The sequence below is a fragment of the Equus przewalskii genome, chromosome 2 (genome assembly GCF_037783145.1).
Source record: "Equus przewalskii isolate Varuska chromosome 2, EquPr2, whole genome shotgun sequence".
In the NCBI taxonomy this organism is placed as follows: Eukaryota; Metazoa; Chordata; class Mammalia; order Perissodactyla; family Equidae; genus Equus; species Equus przewalskii.
In genome coordinates, this window is record NC_091832.1 from 28055903 (window position 1) to 28079097 (window position 23195).

At 53.4% G+C, this 23195-nt stretch overlaps 1 protein-coding gene across 10 annotated transcripts; it reads left to right on the forward strand.

Moving 5' to 3' along the window:
• Positions 1-1632: 1632 nt before the first annotated feature.
• On the forward strand, positions 1633-20012 carry FGR (FGR proto-oncogene, Src family tyrosine kinase). Of its 10 annotated transcripts, none has more exons than XM_070596890.1 (13): positions 1633-2028; positions 9889-9951; positions 10929-11161; positions 11680-11782; positions 12538-12636; positions 15662-15765; positions 15985-16134; positions 16741-16896; positions 16993-17172; positions 17721-17797; positions 18044-18197; positions 18978-19109; positions 19219-20012. In XM_070596890.1, exons 3-13 carry the CDS (start codon positions 10942-10944, stop codon positions 19425-19427), a joined length of 1584 nt encoding a protein of 527 aa, XP_070452991.1. In that variant the 5' UTR covers positions 1633-2028; positions 9889-9951; positions 10929-10941; the 3' UTR covers positions 19428-20012. The 10 variants fall into 10 exon arrangements, with proteins under 10 accessions (XP_070452991.1, XP_070453052.1, XP_008536136.2 ...); XM_070596951.1 differs by having other exon boundaries at positions 1869-2028; positions 10932-11161; XM_008537914.2 differs by lacking the exon at positions 1633-2028 and adding an exon at positions 2160-2599.
• Positions 20013-23195: the final 3183 nt, after the last annotated feature.

A 23195-nucleotide genomic window follows, 5' to 3' on the forward strand; every position in this document is an offset into this window, starting at 1 on the left:
GAGAAGAGAGTCCTAGGAAGAGAGAAGAGCATGTGAGAAGGCCCTGAGACAAAAACACGTCTTCTAGGAACTGAAAAGGATTCTAGTGTGGGCGAAGAGGAAGATAGCCCAAGATAGGACTGGAGAGGGGCCAGCCTGGTGGTACAGCGGTTAAGTGTGCATGTTCCACTTTGGCAGCCAAGGGTTCGCTGGTTGGGATCCCAGGTACAGACATGGCACTGCTTGGCAAGCCATGCTGTGGCAGGTGTCCCACATAGAAAGTAGAGGAAGATGGGCACAGATGTTAGCTCAGGGCCAGTCTTCCTCAGCAAAAAGAGGAGGATTGGCAGCAGATGTTAGCTCAGGGCTGATCTTCCTCAAAAAAAAAAAAAAAAAAAACAGATAGGACTGGAGAGGTGGGCAGGGGCCAGGCGCACAAGGCCTGAGAGGCCACAACAAGGCATTTGGATTTTATTCTTCCTTATTATTACTACTTTTTTTTTTTTCCATCTTCCTCTAATTCATATGTGGGACGCCTACCACAGCATGGCCTGACAAGCCGTGACCCATCCACACCTGGGATCAGAACTGGCAGACCCAGGGCCACCGAAGCAGAACGTGCACACTTAACCGCTGTGCCACCGGGCTGGCCCCTGTTCTTCCTTATTATCATTGCATGTTATTTTTATTATTCCAAGTGAAATGGGAGGTTAGCTATTAGAGAGTTTTAAGTGAGGAATTTATGTGGTCCAATTTGTATCTTAAAAGCAGAAGCAGTTTTGTTCTTCCATTCATTTGCTTATTCAGCCATTGATTCTTGAACTCCTTTGTTCATTCACTGATTCTCACCTTCAATTATTTATTTTTTCCTTGGGCTTTCATGTGTCCACCTGTTAATTCTTTTGTTCCTTGGTGGATTCATGCATTCCTATGCCCAGAGAACCTGCTCCTCTGTGCCAGACCCTGCGTGGGCACTGGGGGCATTGACAAGAACCAGACTCGGTCCTTGCCCTTGAGGAAAACATATCATACACCCACATCCTGGGAACCAGTGGTCACCAGGCAGAAGGTGCTGAGTGCTGTGCTGGGGGTGGGGGTGGCAATTAGGGAAGGCCTCCTGAAGACCCAGACCTTGAAGGATGACAGAAAGAGCCTGATAGATTGAGAGATCCCCCAGAGGCAGAGACCAGTCTCTTTCATCTCCGTGTTCCCTAAACCTGGCATGTGACTGGCAATGATTGCTTGTTTGTTAATTGAACATATAGACCAATGGCCAGCAAGGGACTGCCTGATGGTGGAAGTGATGGTGCCCAGCCAGGGAGAGACCACCCTTCCCACATTCCTGCACCTCGACCTCCTCCCCTGTGTCTTCCTCCCCATCCCTCCTCCCATTTTTCTGGGAGAAAAGCATTCTTAGCTGCATCCCACCATTCTCTGCCATCCCACAATCACACTGGGCCACACCTGAGCACACACACAGGCATTTACACATATCCCTGATCATACACAGAAACACTCACGCCTGGGTAATGTGTCCCAGTTGTTGATTCCAAAATTGCTGTCACTGTGTTCCTTGCCTACAATCTCACACACACACACACACATCTGTGCTTACACACTCTCCCTGTTTCCCCACCGTATTCCAACACACATACTTCTCCACCAAACAGCCCTCCCACACACATCTCTTCCTCCCCAGACAGGAGGAATCTTCCTGGTCCTTGGTTTAAGGCTGAAGAAGTAACAGTGGTGGGAGGAGGGACTGAAAGCCAGGGTGAGGGGGGTCAGGGATCCCTGCTAGTTGGAAAGGCTGGAACCGTGACAGAGGAAGCTACTCAGTTTTTCTAAAACCTGGGTGTGGGTGGGAGGCTGACACCCCGCCCCCTCTAGTGTGGCCTGAGGGCTGATTCCTCTGAAAAGCAGTTTCCTAAGGGAAGGGTCTCCTGCTGCTCCCCATTGTCCAGCATCCCCATCCCCAGTGCCCAGCCCCTGAGGACGGCAAAGACATGGTGACCGGGTCTGCAGTGGCTCTCGTGACAACATTCTGAGGTAAACTGACTGAGAACTTGGGTAAGGCCTGTCCCCATCTGGTCCTCAGTTTTCCCAGCTGCAAAAGCGTGGGGGGGGGGGAGGGGGCCCTTCAGCGATAGAGAAAAGCTCGTCTTAACCTCAAATGCAATGATTCTAAAAGAGCAGGTGCTTCTGGGGGTGAAGAACCTGCCCCTTTGTTGGGGGCCTTCGGGCAGGCAGTGCTGGCGGTTTAGATCTGGGGGGTGGAGCTGGGGTGCAGGGAGAGGGCTGGGAGAGCCGACCCCCGGTAACCCGGGGCAGGCGGGAAGTGGGGGCGGGCGGGCCTGGGATCTGAGGGCCCCTCCCCGCTGCGGGCAGCTGGCTTGGGGCTGGGGCGTGACTGCGAGTTCTCCCCGCCGCCGCCGCCACTGCCGCCGCGGCTGCAATAAGAGAAGTCCGAGGCGGCTTCCTCCTCCCTGCCCAGAGGGGGCGGCGGTCAGAGGCGGGCAGCACCCCAGTTCCCCGAACCCCCACGTCGGCACTCGTGGCTGCTGGGAGCCCGGGCTGGCTGGCGCCGGGGTCCTTCAGAGGCGGCCTCCCCTGGGACCAGGTAGGCGGCCGTCAGGTGGGGCTGGAGGAGCCGCGCGGTGCCCCGCCCCCGGCCCGCCCGCGGCCCCGGGGGAGCGCTGGGGCGAGGGCGGGGGGGAGTCAGCCTGAGCTTGGTGGGGGGAGAGGGTAGCTGAGGGAGTCGAGGGCCAAAGGGGCCTCACTCCAAAAAGGACCTTAGGAGGAAAACTGAGGAGACCTGGATAGTGAGACTGATAAAATTTAGGGAGGGGGCTGAGGGAACATAGGAAAGCAGACTAAAGGGACCCCCAATAAAGGTCTGGTGGGGAAAACGAAGGGAAACCTGTAGACCAAGATTGATAGAATTTGGGAAGGGGGCTGAGTTGGGGGAGAAGGACTAAGGGGACTCCCAAAAGGGGTTGGAGAGGAAATTGAGGGGAACTTGAAAGTGAGGATTTGGGGAGAAACTGAGGGTCTGGAAGAGGGGGACTAAGTTGGGAGACTGGGAGGACCAGGTGAAGGAGCTTGCCCGAAAGGGGTCAAGGAGAACCACTTCTGGAGGATGCAGGATGTGGGGCGCAATTCCGGCGGTCCAGGAAGTCCCCTATCCCGAATCGCCAGAAGTCGGAGGTGAAGCCTGTACCCGGGATGCGGCCCCCAAGACCATCCCGCCCCCGCGCTGGTGGGCGGGTCCCGGGTGGCGAGGGGACTCCTCCAAGGCGCTAGAGGCGTGGGTCCCGGCTTCCTGGGGAAGTCCCCGCCCTCAGCAGGGCTGGCCTCTCTGGGTGCCCCCTCCCCGCCCGCGGTGGCGGTCTCGGTCCACGTTCCCCTCGGGATCCGGGAATTGCTGGCCGCCCCGACGGAAATCCTGCCTTTGACCGCGATTGCCGGGAGGGGCTGTCTCCATGGCAACAAGAGGGCGGAGAGGCAGAAACCCGCGCTTGGCTGCAGTTGGGCTTATTGCCCGCGCAGCCCCTTTTGGTCCCAACTCCGCCCCCATTTTGGGTCTTTAGTCGAGGGCAGGTTGCCCCGCAGAAGAGTAAGGCGATGATGCTCAGTGTTCAGGGATCCTGGGGTGGAGAATGTGCAGTCTCAGGGACTTAGCCAGACTGCACCCTTGATTGCTCTGTGGCTTTAGGCAAGTATGGGGCTTCTCTGGGCCTCATTTTCCTCATTTGAATTATGGGGAGATATTATCTCTGCCCCTACCCAGCCCCTCTCCCCACCCCATCCCCAGTCAGGAGAATCAGGGAGAAAGCAGCTTTTACCTAGTGCCCTGGAGGGGTAAAGAGTCTTCACCGACTGGGGAGCCTCTCCTTCACCTTCTCAAAAGCATGGAGGGGCACCTCAAAGCCTGACAGGGCCTCCTGGGACCAGCACATAGTTGACGTCTAATAAATAAGTAAATGTTTGTGGATATATTTAGGGCTCATCCTGGGAAAGTCAGCAGGTTTTAGATCTGTCCCCTACCCCCATGGTGCCACACCCAGTGATCCCTGAGTCTTTTGGCCTCCTTCCATCTGTGGTGGTGGCGGGAGAGCAGGGCTCTGTTTCTACCTCACAGGTGGGAAGATGGGGGTTTGGGAGTCACTGACTGACAGGGCCGGCAGTAGAGATTTGGAGTCCAGGGCATCTTGTCCCTGATGTGGTGAAGGAAGTAGCCAGAGGTGATGCCTGAGCTCCCTCCTCATCGCCACCAAATCCCACGCAGCTCTCTGGAGAGGGGAGTGGGTGAGAGAGAAGGCATGGGGTTCGCGTCATGGGCTTCAGCGCTGCCTTGTGCCCCACAGTGGGCATGGGGCTGTGAGTGAGGGGGTGAGAGCGTTCGTGAATATGGTTTGGGCTTTGAGTGAATGAGCACGAGCGTGTGAGCATATGTGTGGGTGTTCAGGTGTTCTCCACAGCCACCTGGGGCTCATGTGGCAAAGGAAGTGGCCAGACCTTGAGAGGCTGGGTAGGGGGACCCCAGAGCTGGGGAAGGAGTAGCCAGAGCCCTTTCTACACAGAGCAGACCAGGCTGGCCTAAGGCGGGACCCGGCGAGTGTCTGGTCACACTGCGGAATCTAGACTCCTATTCTCTCAGCTCTCCCTGGACCACTCATGGCTCCCGTCGCCCAAGAATCTTGAATTCCTAAAGACCTCTGTTTTAGAGGCTGGTGGGTGAGTTTTCAGCAACAGATGAGAAACCACTTTTACATGCAAGAAGTAGAGAAAATTCAGCTGACACCCTCAGGACTGTGTGGAAGGTAAAGCTAATGTGGTAAAGATAGGCCCCCTTTCCCCCTTCCCTTCCCCACCTCTGGCCACCACACACCTGGCCCCACCAGAGAGTGGATTGGACTGGGGTATGTCTTCTTAGCCCCTGGGTGTTCAGGGGTGGGGGGTTGAAAGGCCTCAAGAAAGGATGATGCGCAATGGTTGGAGGTTCAATGAGAAGTAGGGGCTTCAGGGAAGGAGATGCGGGCTCAGCAAGGGCAGTGGAGGTCAGTGAGGAGGGCAGGGTCTCTGAGGGTGAGGGATGGAAGCTTCGGTCAGGAGAGTCAGGTCTTGGACGAGTGGAATCGGCCTGAGACTTGTGCCCTGCCCCTGGCCAGCCCAGAGCCCTGAAGAGAAGCCGGAACTCTTGCAGGATGGTGGTTTCCTGCCACTGCCCAAAGTCCCAGTTCCCTTTTGGTAAAATCCCCCAGGCGGCTGCGCCAGCTCAGCCCTCCCACCTCACCCTGGGAACTTCTCTTTCTTCTCAGCCCCCCCACTCCTCCTCCCTTGGCCTTGGAGGGGCCTTCCTCAAGGGAAAGGAGCAGAAGTGAAAGTTCACTGAGCACTTACTGTGTGCCTGGTGCTTTCAGGGGCTTGACCGCATTTGATGCTCAGAAGCAACCCCGTATGGTGGAGATTTATATTCCTATATTCTAGGCAAAGAAGCTAGCTCAGAGTGGTGAACTGACTTGCGTGACATCTTGAGCTAGTTGTAAGGCCAGGTAGAATTTGGGCCTGAATATCCAGATCCCACAGATACTTGGCAGGGGTTGCAGGGAGCAGGACGTCCAGTGTCTACATCAAAGCCCTGACCTGGCTTTGGGAAGTATGGACCTCAAGAAAGGATAGGTGGGCCTGGGCTCCTGTGTGTAGGAGTAGGGTGTGCAGGAGGCAGGTTCCCTGCCGAGTGGCCAGCTGCCATATGGCAGGAGAGGTATGTTCACTTGGCCGGGGACTAGGTAGGGAATATGACGTTCACCAGTCAGGGACAGCATGACCTCCTGCTCAGGCTGTGCGGAACACAGCCGCAGTGCCGGGAACAGAGCTCTGGACCTGAATTAATAGTTCTGGCTTTGAATCCCCTGTCTGGCTGTTTAACCTCGAGCAAGCCACTTCCCCCCTATAGGCAAGAAGAGGACGGACTGATAAATGGTCCCTGGGGGCCAGTCTAGCTTTGCTGCTTGTGGTTTTCAGCCTCACTTGGCCACTGCACACTGGGCAAGAGCCACATCTCTTCCAGTCTTCCCAAGAACTGCACAGAAGGTACAGGTGCAAAAACTGAGGCTCAGAGGGTTTATGTCATTCATCCAAAGTTCCAGAGCTAATAATATAATATAAAGAACAGAGCTGGGAGGGCCATGCAGAGGGAGAGGTTGAAAGCAGGAGCGCCACGGTCCAGTGTTGCACCTCAGCTCTGACACCCACAAGCTGATTTTGACCCAGACGAGGCTCTGGAATCGGATTCCTGTCAAGCAGGTGTTTAAGAGGCATATTCATAAACAGGCCCGAGTCCCTACGGTGACGAGGATCCTTGTGGCTACTCTTTGAGCTGCTGCCTTTCTGGTGTTAGCAGGCAGCCAAGTTCAGCACGGAGCAAAAAGAAACGTGGATTCAGGTTTGAGGGCTATGAAAATCAGTGTTTGCCTAAGAGACCCCGAGCAGGTCACTTCCCCTCTCTGGGCTGCAATGAGGACATAGAGCATGTAGCACAGGGCTTGGCACACTGTCATGCTTGTTTTGCTTCTACTAAGAAGACAAAATAGAACAGTGCTTATGGTGGTCTTTGGAGCCATATTTGTTGGGGCTGCATTTTAGCTTCCTCTTACTCATTATGTAATCTTGGGGAAGTTACTTAACGTCTCTGTGACTCAGTTTCCCTATCTGGAAAATTGGCAATCATAAAACCTACCTCTTAGGGTCACTAAATGAGATCATGTATGGGAATTGCTTGGCTCAGTGCCAGGCACTGAGTAGCTGTTTAATAAATTAGCACTTTTAAACTAATAGTTATTGCCACCCAGTTTCCTAGGAAGTCAAATCACTCTCCGAAGAATTGGTGGCACTAGCTGGGATCAGAGCTAGGTGAGGAGGAAGAGTCCTGGCGGCTATATTCAGGCAGATGCCTGAGCAGAGAGGACGCAACCTGCTCCCTCTCTCTCCTTTGCTCTCTGTCTCTTTAGTTCTCAGATCTGTCCCTGGCTCTTTCTCTTCATCTCTGCTTTTCTCTTCTTCTGTCTCTGTCTCTCTTCTTCCCATTTCCATCTCTGTTTGTCTCTCTTTCTTTTGTTTCTTGCTGGCAGTGATGTGCTGGAGCCAGCTAGGACTGGCCCTGGGGAGCTGAGTCTGCAAATCTCTTCCCAGCCCTGCGTTCAGAAAGTCACTTCGGTAACTTGAAGTCAGCCATGGTGGGACTATTTACACCATGGAAATCAGCAAATGCTCCAAATCAGGGCCTTTTTTTTTTTCTTTTTTAAGAGTCAGTACACCAGCACACCACAGTGTTTCTCTTTGTCCCTGTCTCTTCCTTTTCTCTCTCTGTTTTTATGTCTCTCTATATCTCTCCATCTTTGTTGGTCTCTGCCTTTTCTTTTTCTGTCTCTCCCCATCTGGTTCACTCTTCTAACAAAACCACATGAACATGGTCACATTCAATGTGGCCCCCTCACTGCCTTGGGCTATGCAGATGCCAGACCCTCTGCCCCACATCCCCCACCCTATCAGCACACTGCTGCGCAGAGTGCCAGGCCCAGCCCAGGGGTCTGGTCCCCATCAAGGCCGGGAGTGCAAAGCCCTGAGAACTGTCTTCCGCTGCCTTCTGCCCACACTGTCAGCCCTGCCAGGGCCCTTCCTCAGGCCACAGAGCCCTCCAACTCCTTCTCAGAGGTTGACAGTTTCTGAACACCCACCCCGTTCCAGGCATGCAGAATTTGGGGCTCCCTTTAGGCTGATTTAAAAACAGTGTGGCAATATGTTCCTGGAAGCGGCAACATTGTATCTATGTGGAGACCCAAGAGGCTGTATAAGTTTGTGTCGCAGGGGAACTCTGTGTGGGTCTGTGACTTGGGGGAGGACTCTGTGTGTCTCTGTGTGTCCCTGTGGGCTTTCAGGAATGGCTGTAATTATCATGTCTGTGACAGATAATGGAGAGAAGTGTCTCTGATTCTGGAGCCCAATACCAGGATCTGTGTGACCTTGGACAAGTTTCTAAACCTCTCTGCCTCAGTTGCCTTGTCGACAATAATAATAATACTTACCTCATAGCATTGTTATGAGGATAAAATGAGGTAATATATGTAAAATGTTTAATCCAGTGGCTGGCACGTAGGAAGTGCTATAAATTCTGTGTATGCTATTCTTGTGGAGAGGCTGTGTGTGCGTGGGTGTGTGTGTGTGTGTGTCTGTGTGTAGATGGGGGAGGGCCGGAGGTGTGTGTATATGGGAGTGTGGGAATCCTTGAAGATGTATGTGTCTGTGAATCCGTACAGAGGAGCTCAGAGTCACTGTGAGGTGCTGTGTGGAGCTGAGGTAATGTGTGTGTCCAAGAATATGTCAGGAGGGCTGTGTGGATCTGAGTGTAGGCCTTGTGACCGTCTGAGATGTGCACATATGTCTTCCTGTGAGAAGACCTCCATTCTCACCCTGTAACCCTTGTTTTCATCTTACCCCATCTGTCCCCTCGGTGCCGGAAATCCCTTCCCTGTGCCCTGGATACCACTCCCCACGTACCTCTATTCTCTCCTTGGCCCTAACCAGCCCTGCAACATCCTGGAGCCTTTCAGACTCAGTGGTTTCACCCCAGGGGAGGCTCCTGAGGTGAAGATCTCTGCAATGGCTTGGTGAACAGGGGCTATTTTAGGGCTGTCACCACAGCCCGCCTCACAGTTCACCACACGGGTGTTGTCCCCCTCCCCCATACACATGGGAGAAGAGCTGCAGTGAAGGGTGAGAAGGGCTGGTGGGGCTAGAGGGCACTGATGTGACAGAGCCATCGGCTAGGCAACTAGAGTTGGTGGGTCCAGGAAGGCTTCCTGGAAGAGGTGAGTGGTGCTGGCTAGAAGGCACAGGACCCAAAGAGAAGAGGAGGAGGATATCCATAAGGGGAACTGGACTCAGGGGTCAAAAAAGGCAACGTGGGGGCCCTTGTCCCAAAGGCCCTCAAGCCCCTCTGGGGGAGATCAGGGTCCACTGGATCAGCCCCACCTCTCCGTTCCCCTCACATCTTAGGAAACCGAGCCCTGTCCCCAGCAGTTCCTCTCTGGGTGTTGCAATGGCAGAGTTTCTGGCGGGGTGTGGGGAGCCCTTGCTCAATGACCTGCCTGCCCTGTTGCTCAGAGGACACAGCTACCCGGAAAAGCTTGGCTCATTTAGAGGGCTCCCCAAGGGACCCTGGTGGCCTCGGCTTCTGACCTGGGCCTTTCCCTGATATGGGGATAGGAGCAAGCTCTGGAGGTAAGTGTTCACTTTGCTCTGCCACCAGATGTGGCCCTGGGGCTTCTGGGGTTTGCCCAGCGCAGGCTGGGAGCAGAGGCGGTGTCGGGAAGGAAGGGCTTGTTTTTAGGAGACAGTGACTAGGGGCCCATGAGTGAGCTGTGCATGGCTCGATAGAAATCCACTTGGAGAGATGGGTCTAACACAAATATATGAGTGCCTGAGTGTACAAGTCTCTTGACCTGTACCTGAGAGGCAGCCTACGCACATATGTATGTGTGTGTACTACTATACATCAGAACTCGGACTCATATGAGAGTTCGTTTGTGTTGGTGTGTGGTGGTGTTGGCAAACACACTCATGCAAGTGTATGCTGTGAGTGTTGTTGCGTGACTGTGTGCTGGTGTGTGTTAATGTGTTGGTGTGTCAGGTGGATATGTGAATGAGAGAGTTAGTGTGGGTGGTGTGTCCTCTGTGAGGGTGGATGTGTAAGTGGGCCAGGGGTGGTGGGAAGGAAAATCAAGGCAGAAGTCATGCTGGGGCAGAGCCCAGGCCTTCTGGCTTCCTGAAGAGGGCAGGCGCTGGCAGCTGGCTTGCAGGAACATTGGCAGAGGCTTCATCTTCCATGTCCTTCTGTCTCGCCCCCAGGTCTCTGGCCCCTCCCAAGGACCATGCGGCAGCCCCGCTGACCCAGGAGTAGGGGCCTGAAGGGTGAGTTGGGGGAGTGGGGACTGAGGGCTTTCAGGGTCAGAAAACGGGGCGGGGGGGCCCTCCTGGGCCCCACAACTCCTCACAGCCCCCTCCTCCTGCAAGGGCTCTGTTGCTAGGTAACAGATGGGGGAGCCAGAATGAAGCAGCTTGAGAGGCCAGAGGCTGGACCCGCGACAGGAAATGGCCTTGATCCCCCTCTGCAGGGATTCTCCAGGTGCAGGCACACAGCTCTCACACATTCACACATCAATACATAGAAATTCACATACACAGAGGGAGACACACATGTACACACAGAGACATCATGTATACTTACACAGACCTGCACGCACAGATACACACACACACACACACACATACACTCCCACACAGGGCTATGCACACAGTCATGACACACAGACACAGAGGCACCTGCTCACACAGACCTGCATGCAAGGAGATATAAACACAGAGGCACACACCTACACGCTCACACAGAAACATGTATATGCGTACACATTCACACAGACACGAATACACACAGAGCCATCACGTGCACAGAGACATGTACACACAATCATATACACACATCCACGCAGACACACACCCACAAGCAAACTCACAAATACTTAGAGACTCACAAAGGACACACACACACACACAAGCACTCTGAATGAGTCACAGAAACACAACATAGTGAATAGGAGGCAGAAATATATAAATAAACACAAGCAACATCCCAAAGCAGAAAAGCTTTCTTCTAACCCGTTGAAGATACACGTAGTTTCTCCAAACACACTAAGGCAGCCTGGAGGTAGAGTCGGTGGTGGCCCTGCCCCACCTTTATCCCTCACTAGGGAGGACCCCCAACTCCAGGCCTGAAAGGGGAAGCTGCATGCCTGTGTGAATGTGTGTGTGCGTGCACATGTGCCTGCATGTGTGCACAGGGTGGCATATCTGGCAGAGGCCCCTGAGTGAGGCATACCTCCATTCTGTAGCAGGGCACCTGGAATGGGCTGTGTGTTCTGCAAGAAGTTGGAGCCAGGGCCCAAGGAGGATGCTGGCCTGGAAGGGGACTTGAGGGGCTACGGGGCTGCGGATCACTATGGCCCTGACCCTACTCAGGGCCGGCCTTCGTCCTCCTTTGCCCATATCCCCAACTACAACAACTTCTCCCCTCAGCCCGCCAGCTCTGCCTTCCTTGATGCGGGCACCATCAGGGGCATCTCAGGTGAGTCCAGTGGGCTGGAGGCAGGCACTGCCTGGACCCTGGGAGAACCTGAGGGAATGGGAGACATGGACTTGTCCCTAGGAGCCTCCAGTATGACGGGGGAGTCACAGCCCTGCTTTCAGCACTCAGTCTGAGGGAGTATGTACAGCCCCACCCTCGGAAGCCCCAGTCTGAGGGGAAGATGTGGCTCTGTCCCCAGTCTGAGAGAGGGACCCTGATGACAGATGCAAGTGGGAAGTCTTCTTAGTGTGGAAGGGGAAGAGTGGGTGACCTGGGGACATCCCAGGGTAAGAGGGATGGGCTTGAAGTTGTGTGTCCTGAATCCATGGGGAGCCAAGCTGTGAAGCCCGAATCAGAAATCCATTGGACTCCAAAGGCCTTTGGGAACCAGGGCACTGCAGTAGTGGGGAGACACAGCACCTGGCGGGGGAATGGGACTCTAGGGGTCTTGGAGGTCTCAGCTCCCTTGGTACCTCCTGTCCCATGCCCTGCTCTGCTGAGTAGCCCTGACTCTGCAGGCACTGGGGTGACCCTGTTCATCGCCCTGTATGACTATGAGGCCCGGACAGAGGATGACCTTACCTTCACCAAGGGCGAGAAGTTCCACATCCTGAATAACACGTAAGTGACTAGGCCACCCAGCTCAGGGCATAGCCCAGAGAGGAATCCTACCTGGTCCCTATCCTCCAGCCTAGTTGGGGACACAGATACATGACAATAACAACCCTGGGTGATTGCCAGTATGTGTGTGTGTTGGGGGGGGGGGACATGAGGAATTGTGGGCCCAGAAAGAACACCAAACATTGTCCCCAGGATAGTGGTGATCAGGGCAGGCTTCCTGGAGAAGGTGATTTCTAAGCTGCGACCAGAAAAAATGAATAGACATTGAAGGAAGAGGTGAGAAAAGAGGAAGAGAGAGTGAGAGAGAATGAGAATAAATGACAACTTCTGGAAACCACCAAGCCGTACAGTCTAGGTGGATCATAAAGTATGAGGTGCAGAACGGAGAGAGCAGAAGCTGGAGACACGGGTGGGAACTGATTCTGCAGGGCTTTTTAAGCCATGCTGAGGAGTCGGGATTTTATCCAGAAGGAAATATGCAGCCACTGGGGGGTTTCAGTGAGGAAATGACGTAGTGAGCTGTCCACCCAACCCCCAGCCCAGCTGAGGAGCCAGAGGAGGAAGCCAGGAGGCCCAGATATCCCCAGACATTTTCCTTCAGTGGAGAGAAGTCCTTCTGGGGCAGCTGCAGTGTCTGGAAGCAGAGCAAAAGCCCTTGGGTGTGTGTGTCCAAGATGAGGGGTTGGCGAGGCCAGTCTCCATCTGATCCCCTGTGAGGCTGGGTTGCACTGACATCCCCTGTTCTGTGCCTGCAGTGAGGGTGACTGGTGGGAGGCTCGGTCCCTCAGCTCTGGACAAACTGGCTACATTCCCAGCAACTATGTGGCCCCTGTGGACTCCATCCAGGCTGAAGAGTAAGTAGGGGTGAGAGGGAGGCCGGCCCTACGGACAGGACCCTGGAGTCCAGACTCAAGGCCATCTCTTGGGCAAGTCACAGCTCCGCTCTGAGCCTGTCTCCTTATCTATAATTTTCCAAGGTCATTGTGAAGATAAAAATGATGATAATAAATCGTAGATAATACTTATCTAGCACGTTGTATGTTCTGGGCACTATTCAAAGTGCTCTCTGTGTATTAAAGGAGTTAGAAACTATTATTATCCTGTTTTATGAATGAGGAAACTGAGGCACAGAGAGATTAAATATCCTGCCCAAGTTGACATGGCTAGTAAGTTGGCGGAGCTGGTATTTGAACCCAGATGGTCTGGCTGCATTTGCTAAGCATTATAGATATTGCCTCTGAGTGGTAATAACAGTGTCTGAGCTTTAAAAAATTGTGAAGTGCTAAATAAATCCACTGGGGCATTACTTAGATTTAATTCTATTAAGGAGGCAGGGAATTATCATTCATGGAGTACCAGTATATAGTTGAGATACCGTGACAGGTACTTTATCCGTCTTGGTTCATTTAATTCTCACAAAAACACCACCAATATTACTATTCTCCTCATTTTATAGATGGGGAAACTGAGGCTCATAAAAGCTTTTTTCTCTATCGCCGCACATACATACATGTATGGGAAAAGGCAAGATTGGAGAGATTGCAGAGTGGGAGTCCCCAGGATCTGGTGACTGATCTGCCATTGGGCTGTGGGGAGTGGGAGAAATCAAGGGTGACCCAAAGTCTTCTTGAGGAACTGAGTGGGTGATGGTGCCATTTGCTAAAGTGGGGCACGCAGGAGCAGGTTGGGTCCTGCAGGGGACTTGTTGGGTTGTGGTTCATGGAGAGGAACCCCCAGGTGGAGATGTCAGCAGTTAGATTCGTTCATGTTTTGTATAAGTGCCTAGCCCACGCCAAGCCATGCCGCTGAATTAGCCCAGAGGAAGGGGCACCTTTTCCTAATTGGCACTAAGTCTCCTTAGCTTGTTTGCTGTGGCTCTTGCAGAGGGCACACCTGGGCAGGGATGGAAATTTGGGACTCTTCAGAGTAGAGATGATAATTAAAGCTGCATAGGAGGGTGAAGAAAGAGGGAGGAGAGAGAGAAAGAGATTGGCCCTAGGACACAACTTTGGGAAAAGCTGCCCTTGAAGGAGAAGAAGCCGTTGAAAAACCAGCCCAGGCCCAGTCTGAACAGGCAGGAGGGCAGAGGAGAAGTTTCAGGAAACAGGAGAGGGAGTGTCAGAGGCTGCCACTGGATTTGGCAATGAGGGTGACCTTGGTGAAAGCTCTCTCCGTGTAAAGTGGGGGTGGAGGCCAGACAGCAGAGCCTGGGAGGGCGTAGGAGGTGAGGAAGTGGAGACCCAAGTGTGAAATGCTTTTTCAAGTGAAAGAAAAGTGAGAGATATAGCAGACTGTTGATGGCAGGATAGGGCTTAGAACAGTTTCCTTTGGGTAAGGAAGAAATGTGGGCATATATAGAGGCTGGTAGGACAGAGAGGCTGCAGATGGGGGCTGGTCAGTGGGGGAGGGGTATCCTGAGCAGAGGAGAGTGGGTGGGGTCCAGAGCTCAAGTGGGATGTGGCTTTCATCTGGGGAGGGTGGTAGGAGGCATAGAGGAGAGGAGGGGATGGTGATGCAGAAGGTGGCAGAAGGTTCGTGCTTGTGTCCACATCTTGGGGGCAGTGTCATGAAGTTCTGAGAGGCGCTCAGTGCAGTGTGGTGGTTAAGAGCAGTGTGGTGGTTAAGAAAGCAGGCCCTAAAGCAGACAACTTGGGTTCCTATTCTGTCAACACTGTTTAAGAGCCCTGTGGCCTTAGGCAAGTTGCTAAACCACTAGGTATCTCAATTTCCTCTAATGGCGTTATCTGTCTAATGGCATTAATAATAGTATGTACCTCACAGCATTGTTATAAGAATTAAATGACTACACATATGTATTAAAGCAGAGCCTGACACAAAATTAGTGCTGTTATTATTATGTTAATTATTAAGGAAGTAGCTAATGTCATGGGTGTAGGTGGGGGCAGGTCTTTGAAAAAACCTGGGGATGTGTCCTGTCTCCACACAGCTTCAACAGTTCCTCCTTCCCCAGCCTGCCTACCCTCCTGCACATTCCACTTGCCAACGCCTTCCCCAAACTGTGCCTAGTACTCAGGTGTGGATTGACAATCCCAGAGTTCACTGAGACCACCACCTCCCTTGCTTTGAAAACTATGCTCCTTTGAATTCAGCCCAAGATGGTCACAGGCCAATTTAGTGATCAAATGATATCAGAGTTTTCTATGGCACCTGTGTCCCTTCACTCCCCCATGTACTTTCACAGTTGATTTAAGGCTCCATCCAGCCCCTGGAAGAATATCCAAGAGAAAACAGGAAGGCTTGAGGCCTGAGATTGAAGTTGAGGTTTAGAACAACAACCAAATTTCAGAAAGTGGAGGAAAAGCAGCCGTCAGAGCCGGGCAGGAGCAGTTGGACAGAGGGGAAGAGAAGCAGGAATGGGTGTTGTTCTGGAGGAAAAGGTTTGAGGACGGTGTGGGGAAAGGGATCTGAGGGATTGCCACCGTGGTAGAAAAAGAAGTAGAGTGGGTGACAAAGGGTTCTAGGCGGAGCTCATCAGCCAGCCTGTAGACCGGTCACTTCCCCTCTCTGAGCCTCAAGTTCCTCCCCTGTAAAATGAGACCAAGGAGGGCCATAGTGAGATGGACTAATGCTGGTGGCACCCTGTTGAGGTCCCTGGTAACTGAACTCCTAGCCATTTTAATTCAAGAGAAACCCAGAGAATGGAGGAGAGACGCCGACCCTTTCTTGGGCACCTACCATGTGCCAGGCATTGTACACTCCCCTTCTCTGTGATCCTCACGACCAGGCTGTGAAGCAGGTGTATGAACCCCGTTTCCCGGGTGAGGAAATTGAATGTTGGCTAGTGGGGTGACTTTTCCCAGGACGCGGAGTGGGGGGTTGAACGGGGTGTTCCTGACTCTTGCTGGCCCTTCCTAACAGGTGGTACTTTGGAAAGATCGGGAGGAAGGATGCGGAGAGGCAGCTGCTCTCCCCCGGCAATCCTCAGGGTGCCTTTCTCATTCGAGAGAGCGAGACCACCAAAGGTGGGGGCTGCACCAAGGCCTGGGAAGGGGCAACTGGGAAGCCTAGCCATTAGGATGGGACTAGGAGGTGTGGGGTGGGGCTTGGGTCAGGGCCAAGACTGGGACAGGGTTTAAGGAATGTGGCTGTCCAACTTCAGAGTTCCCAGCCTTTTGGGCCTCTCTGGGCTCCCAGACTGGGGGCAAGGAAGAAAGCAGGCCTGAAGGTGACCTTGCCCACAGGTGCCTACTCCCTGTCCATCCGAGATTGGGATGAGGCCAGAGGTGATCACGTGAAGCATTACAAGATCCGAAAGCTGGACACAGGTGGCTACTACATCACCACTCGGACCCAGTTCGACTCGGTGCAGGAGCTGGTACAGCACTACACTGGTGAGGGCGAGCCCTCAGGGCTGACACGTGCTTCAGATCCCTGAACCAACCTGCTGAGACTGAGGCCCAGAGAAGGGAAGGGCCTCCCAAAGCTGGAGCAGCCAAGACAGAACTAGAACTCAAGAGTCTGGGTTTCCAGCCCAGGATCCTGCTCTGTAGGGTTCCAGAGGAAACAGGCGTGAGGTTGTCCATGGCCAAATGGAGCCCCCTAACGTCTGAGCTGGGTAGGAGGCCGAATAGGCCTGTCTTGGAAGATGGGCTGTGGGATTAAGGGGAAGGTGGGAAGTGATGCCCGGGTTTCTGCTTTGGTTGGTTAGGCCACGGATGAGGTCCATGGAAGGGTGAGGGCCTCATGTCCACACCTCTGTCTGGAATCCTCAACTCCATTTCCACCTGTCAGAATCCCACCTTATCCTTGGAGGCCCAGCTGGATCCCTTTGGGGAGGCCCCCAATTCTTGCAGGGATCATCTCTCCCTCTTGGTGCCACTTTTTCCCTGGCCTGTGACCTCACCTGTGGCCCAGTTCCTTATAACTGATCTTGGGGGCTGGGGTGAGATGTGTGGGGCATCCTGGCCTGACAGTGACCTCCGACTGCCCCCCCACAGAGGTAAACGATGGACTGTGCCACCTGCTGACGGCGGCCTGCACCACCATGAGGCCGCAGACCCTGGGCCTGGCCAAGGACGCCTGGGAGATCAGCCGTAGCTCCATCGCGCTCGAGCGCCGGCTGGGCACTGGCTGCTTCGGCGACGTGTGGCTGGGTACGGAGATCCTGGGGGCAGGGGCCGGGGCTGGGGCTGGGGCGAAGGCTTGGGCGGGCGGGGAGTGGGTCCTGACGAGCCGTGACCACCCTGCAGGCACGTGGAATGGCAGCACGAAGGTGGCAGTGAAGACGCTGAAGCCAGGTACCATGTCCCCAAAGGCCTTCCTGGCGGAGGCGCAGGTCATGAAGCTGCTGCGGCATGACAAGCTGGTGCAGCTGTACGCGGTGGTGTCGGAGGAGCCCATCTACATCGTGACGGAGTTCATGTGCCACGGTGAGGGGCGGGGTCAGGAGGCGGAGTCTGGGGAGGCGGGATTTGGGGCGACGTTAAGGTGGGTGTCTCTAGGGGAGGGACCTCGGTGGTGATCTCTGGTGGGGCGTGGGACCATGGGTAGAGACTGAGTAAGGGGAGGAATGAATGAAGCCATGTGGGTGCTGGGAGTGTGGCCAGGCCCGAGTTAGACAAGGAGGGATCTGGGCCTGGGGGCGGAGCCTGGGGGGTCGGGGGGTGTGGTCAGCTGGTGGGTGGGGCTTGGGTGAGCGAAGGCGGGATCTGTGATGAGGAAGGGTCTGGGGCGGAGTCTGAGTGGTGCGTGTCTAGAGGGATCGAGGAAGAGAAGAAGCGAAACATGGGCAGTCAGGGTGTCTGTGGGAGCCTGGCCTGGGCGAGATCTGTGAGGGGCTGAGGTATCTGGCAGGGTCCTGAGTAGGGGCCGATCTAGGTAGGAGGGCTGGGAGCAGGGGGCGGGGCCAAGCGAGAGAAGGCTGGTCTGGAGCTGCGGGTAGGGTCTTAGGGCTGATTTTCTGAGTTCCTCTCCCCAGGTAGCTTGCTGGAATTCCTTAAGGACCGGAAGGGTCAGGATTTGAAGCTGCCCCAGCTGGTGGACATGGCAGCCCAGGTAAACTAGGACAGCAGCCTTTATCTCTCAGATCCCCCCTCTTACTAACCTTCCACAAATCCCTGTGCCCTTAAACACCTAGCCTATCCCCGGAAGTGCAGCCCGACTCACTGGATCATCTGTGCGACCTGAGGCAGGGTACTGCCTGTCTCTGAACCTCAGTCTTCTCATCTGGAAAGTGGGTTTTTCAAATGATTTCTCACACAAGCCATGGTGTTCCCATCTCTCCATACCTTGTCCCCCCAGGTAGCTGCGGGCATGGCCTACATGGAGCGCATGAACTATATCCATCGTGACCTGAGGGCAGCCAACATCCTCGTAGGGGAGCGGCTGGTGTGCAAGATTGCTGACTTTGGGCTGGCCCGCCTCATCAAGGATGATGAGTACAACCCCCGGCAAGGTGCCCTGCCTCACCTCAACTTCCAGGAGCCCCCAGTGCACCAAGGGACTGCCATGAGGCCCCACATGGAACCCTTCCCCCTATCCCCAGACCATGTGGGATCTGTGGGATCTATGATCCCATATCATCCTGATGTAGTGGAAGAGGCAACTCTGGGTTCAAATCCCACCTCCTCCACTTACCAGCCATGTGGCCTTGGGCAAGTCAGCTAACCTCTCTAAGCTGTCTTTTCCCATCTGTAAAATGAAAATATTCAGACAACAATATGTCAACAGATATTTATCAAGCATGCACTATGTGCCAGGCACTGCTATAATTCTCAAGTGAAAGACAGTAGACTGTAGTAGCCTGAACTCTGTAGCCAGCATGCCTGGGTAGGAATCCTAGCCACTTAGAAGCTGTGTGATCTGGGCAAGTTACTTAACTACTCAGGGCCTCCTTTTCCTCATCTGTACAATGGGGATAGTAATAATATCCACTTCACACAGCTTTTGTGAGAGTTAAATGAGTTAATTATGTAAATCACTTAAAACGGTGCCTGGCACGTGGTAAAGGCTATACACGTGTTAGCCGTTATTATTATGAGAATTATTACAACGTTTGTAAAGTGCCTAGCACTATACTAGATGCACAGTAAGTCCTGGCTAGATTCCAGGTCCTTTCTGTTATGCCCAGAGACCTCTGTCCTCAGGGTCCCCAATCCTAAAGACACCATTCTTTTAATACAGCTGTTTCTAGGGACTCCCTCATTAACTTTCCCTTCTCCCCCAATCTCTCCAGGGGCCAAGTTCCCCATCAAGTGGACAGCCCCGGAGGCTGCCCTCTTTGGCAGATTCACCATCAAGTCAGATGTGTGGTCCTTTGGGATCCTGCTCACTGAACTCATCAGCAAGGGCCGGGTCCCCTACCCAGGTTGGCTGGGGGATGAGGAGGTGGAGGGGTGGCTATGGGAAAGGGCTTCCTCCTGGTTGTCTCTTTGGGAGGGGCTCTGCCCCCTGACTGATGGAGCCCCACCCTCCAGGCATGAATAACCGAGAAGTGTTGGAACAGGTGGAGCACGGATACCACATGCCGTGCCCCCCCGGTTGCCCAGCGTCCCTATACGAGGCCATGGAGCAAACCTGGCGTCTGGACCCGGAAGAGAGGCCTACGTTCGAGTACCTGCAGTCCTTCCTGGAGGACTACTTCACCTCCACAGAACCCCAGTACCAGCCTGGGGATCAGACATAGCCTCTCTGGAGGTGCCCGCCAGCCCCTTCCAATCTACAGGGCCCTGGTCCCAAGGCCCCTGGCTTAGAAGCCTGGAGAGTCCTAGCATGTCAGCGCAAGCAAATTGCTCTGACACCATCTAGGGCAACTCACTCGTTTTAAAGATGGGGCAAATCGAGGCTCAGAGATCATCCTTCACCTACTCTGGCCTCAAGCACTATTTCCCCCCTTCCCACTTAGGCTCCTGCGTGCCTTTAGCCTTCCTGTCCCCCTCTCCAAAAAAAGATATGTTCAGACCATGTCTAGTTATTTATAAAACTGTATATCCTTTTCTTCACTTGTCTCCTATCCCTGCTTTCCTACCCTGTCATCCCACCCTGAGCCAGGCCCCCAGAATTCACCTCCTACTCAGTTCTCTTGTGTCTGTAAGTTACAGAGACAGGGAAAGTCTCTGCTGGATACCTTTCCTGTTGGGTGGACGCTGTAGTCTAGGGCTGGGGTCCAAGTCCAGAGCTAGGGAGAGGGTTCCTGATGGCTCCCAACCTCTCAAATCATGTGTGTGTTTATTGATTTCATGAATAAGAAAATGAAAATATGAATCCTTGAGCCATGAGAATCCCTTCCTTGGAGGGGTGGTGGTCAGTGGGAGGGGGGGTGCTGCTTTGGCTGCTGGGATGCAGGGGAGGTGAGAAAGCACCCTAAGGCTACTAAGCACAGGGCACCCAAGGTGTGTTTTAGGACACCCAAGAGTCCTGATGCTTGTGTCCATGTGAGTTTAAGGACAAGGTGAGAGATGGATACAGAAGACAGGCAACTGGAGATCAGAATGTCCCCTACATGCCTGATGTGGCTTTCAGTCTGTGTGCAGTGGGTTTGCTGGTTCTTTAGTTGACTTTAGCAGATTTACTGTTCACCACAGGCTCCACAGCAGAACCTTAGGCCTCCCTGGACAGGGGCAGGGGTGAGAGCACAGTGGGCTGGCTGCAGCTCCCCAGAACAGAAGAGAGGGGAGGGGAGAGGCCAGAGAGTGAGTCCAGCTCGTTGGGTTTCACTTGGGGCAACTCTGCCCCCTAGGGGGCTTTTGAAGAGGTTTGGAGACAAGTTTTGTTTGTCGCGAGGACTTGGGGCTCCTACTGGCGTGTAGCGGGCAGGGACTAGGGGTTCTAAACAGCCTGCCATGCGTCTGTGCAATGAAGAGTTGGCCCACCCCCTGGATCCCCCTTGAGAGACTCTGGCAGCTGATGTGGCTCCTTGTGGAAACAAGAGGAACAGGGAATAAGGATTCCCACCTCTCCTGTCAGGAAAGCGTTGACACTGACCTACTCTGGGAATGGACGGGGAAAGATTCTGGGAGCTGGGAGTCACTGCTGAAACTGGCAAACAATTACTAGGCATTAAGTCTGCGGAGGGCCATTTGCTGTGCAGAACCAAGGAACACAAACAATAAGAAGACCGTCCGTACCCGTCCTGAAGGAGTTCACGGTCAGGCTGGGAGAAATAATAGCAATAATAATAACGCATTAAGTTTCTGCTGAATACCGGATGTGTTTACATCCATCTTTTCACTTGATGCAGTCCTGAATCTGGTTCTATGATCAGCCCCCAGGTACAGAGGAGGACACTGAGGCTCAGCGGTTACATGACATACGTCATGTAACCCCTCATGTATGTGATGTAACACAGAAGTATGGGACCGAGCTGGGATTTGAACCCAGGTCTCACACCAAGGCCCGTGATTTTTCTACCAGACCTCACTGCCTCTGTGCTTAGGGAAGAGATCATATCTGCCCCAGCTGGATGTTTCGAGGATCCTCCTCCCTCTAGACATTGGGAGAAAGATTCTTTGGAACCCCCCCCCCACACACACACACACCAAGTTGAGTGACCTAAAGAAAAGGGGACAAGGTGGCCAATGCAGATTGAGAGCTCCCTGTCCTCAGCCCTGAACTGGGAATTGCTGAATGGGAGCAATAAGATGGAGAGAGGCCAAGTGGCTGCTTGGAGAGGTGGTCACAGGGGTAGGAGACTTAGCTCTACACGCTCAAACTCCCAGGGTCCTGGGCTTCCCAAGGGCCACAGTCTCTAGCCAACCAAACTCACAAGAGCCTGATGTATAAGCCAGAGGCCCAGTGTTTCCACCAGGCGTGGAGTAAGCAGATAAGAGCTCAGCTCTGGAGCTGTTAGTGCCTGGTGTAACTCTTGCCTCCACCAATCACTAGCCCTGTGATTCTGTGCAAGTTATTGATTGATCTCTCTAAGCCTCAATTTCCTCATCTGTGAAATGGCAATAAAATGTTCAATACATGTTAGCTCTCTTTGTCATTACCATTTACAAGTTACTTACTCTATGCCAGGCATCCTACTCAATGCATGCTGCCATTTAACCCTCATAGGACCGTGTGAGGAGAAATCTATTGTACCTCCATTATACTAATAAGGAAACTGAGGCCCAAGGAGTAAATAGGTTATAGGACGTACGTGGCAGAGCAGGGGCTTGCCAGGTCCTCTGACTCCAGAATCAGTGCTCTTAGTCTCTGTAGTCTTTTCCTGGGACCAGAATATTCTCCTCTGCCTGATGGGGCTCTGCCTGGTACCTGGAGCCCCTTTCAGTTTAAATGAAGGCCCAGCAGGGCAGTGAGTCACCTGGAGTTGGCCAGACCCTCACTGCTCCTCAGCAGAGACCAGAGCCACCTGAGCCTGGAATCCATGTATCTACTGGTTCCCCATCCTTCCCTCTTGTGCAGCCGAATGAATCTCCCTTGCACCCCCTTTTCCGTGCATCCTTCTGTTCCCTTGAGATAGAGCACAATGCAATTGATTAGGCCTCGGTTTTCTTAATTTCAATCACATCCTCGCCCTGCCTCCCTGAGATTACAGGCGGGTCACCTTGATTGCGGTTTCCACTGTTCACAAAACTCTTCAGTCGTTTACAAAACCATCTCTCGCCTCATTCACTCCCCCACCTGGCTCTTCTCCTCCGTGATGCGTGGATTTTATCGGCTTAAGATTCAAAGGGCAATTTTCTTTCCAAGTTCATGGCGGGGGAGGAGGACACCTAATTGACTAATGCTGGGTGTTTCACATGTATTATCTAATTCGATCCTCACTGGGAAACAGTGCAGAAGTGTGATTATTCTCATTTTACAAAAGAGGAAACGAAGACTCTGAGAGGCCACAACACTTGCCCAAGGTCATCCAGCTGCATGGTAGAGTCAGGATTTGAACCCAGGTTTGTGTGACTTCAAAGTCTCATGTATCCCACTGTGTCATATTTCCTTATTTGATGGAGCAGCATGGGAAAGTATAAAACTAACCCTGAGTCAGGCCAGGGAGGGCATGGTGCAGATAGGGGCCTGGGATAGCCCTGGGATAGCTGAAGATTGTATTCGTAAGTCATTTATTAATTTCACACGCATTTACTGATGTCTCCTGTAGGCTGGTCCTGTCCAGGAGGCAGAATAGTAAACAATTACAACACTTAGGGGAATGGTCAGTCTAGAGGCCAAGGGAGACTTCTTGGAGGATGTGAAACAACGTCTGCCTGATGAAGCAGCCAGAGGCTGAGATCATCTCCCACTGAGGGAACAGCATGTGTAAAGGCCCAGAGGTGGCCAAGTCAGACAAGTGCAAATAATTATGTATGTAAGAGTTGAGGGTGCAGATGAGGCATAGAAGAAGAAGGTTGGAAGGTCAGAGGCAAGAGGTAGGAGGGTTGGAAAACCAAGGGGAATGACCCCTGAGTTGTGAAGAAAAGTCAGAGAAGAAATCTGGGGGGCGCAGGACTCATTG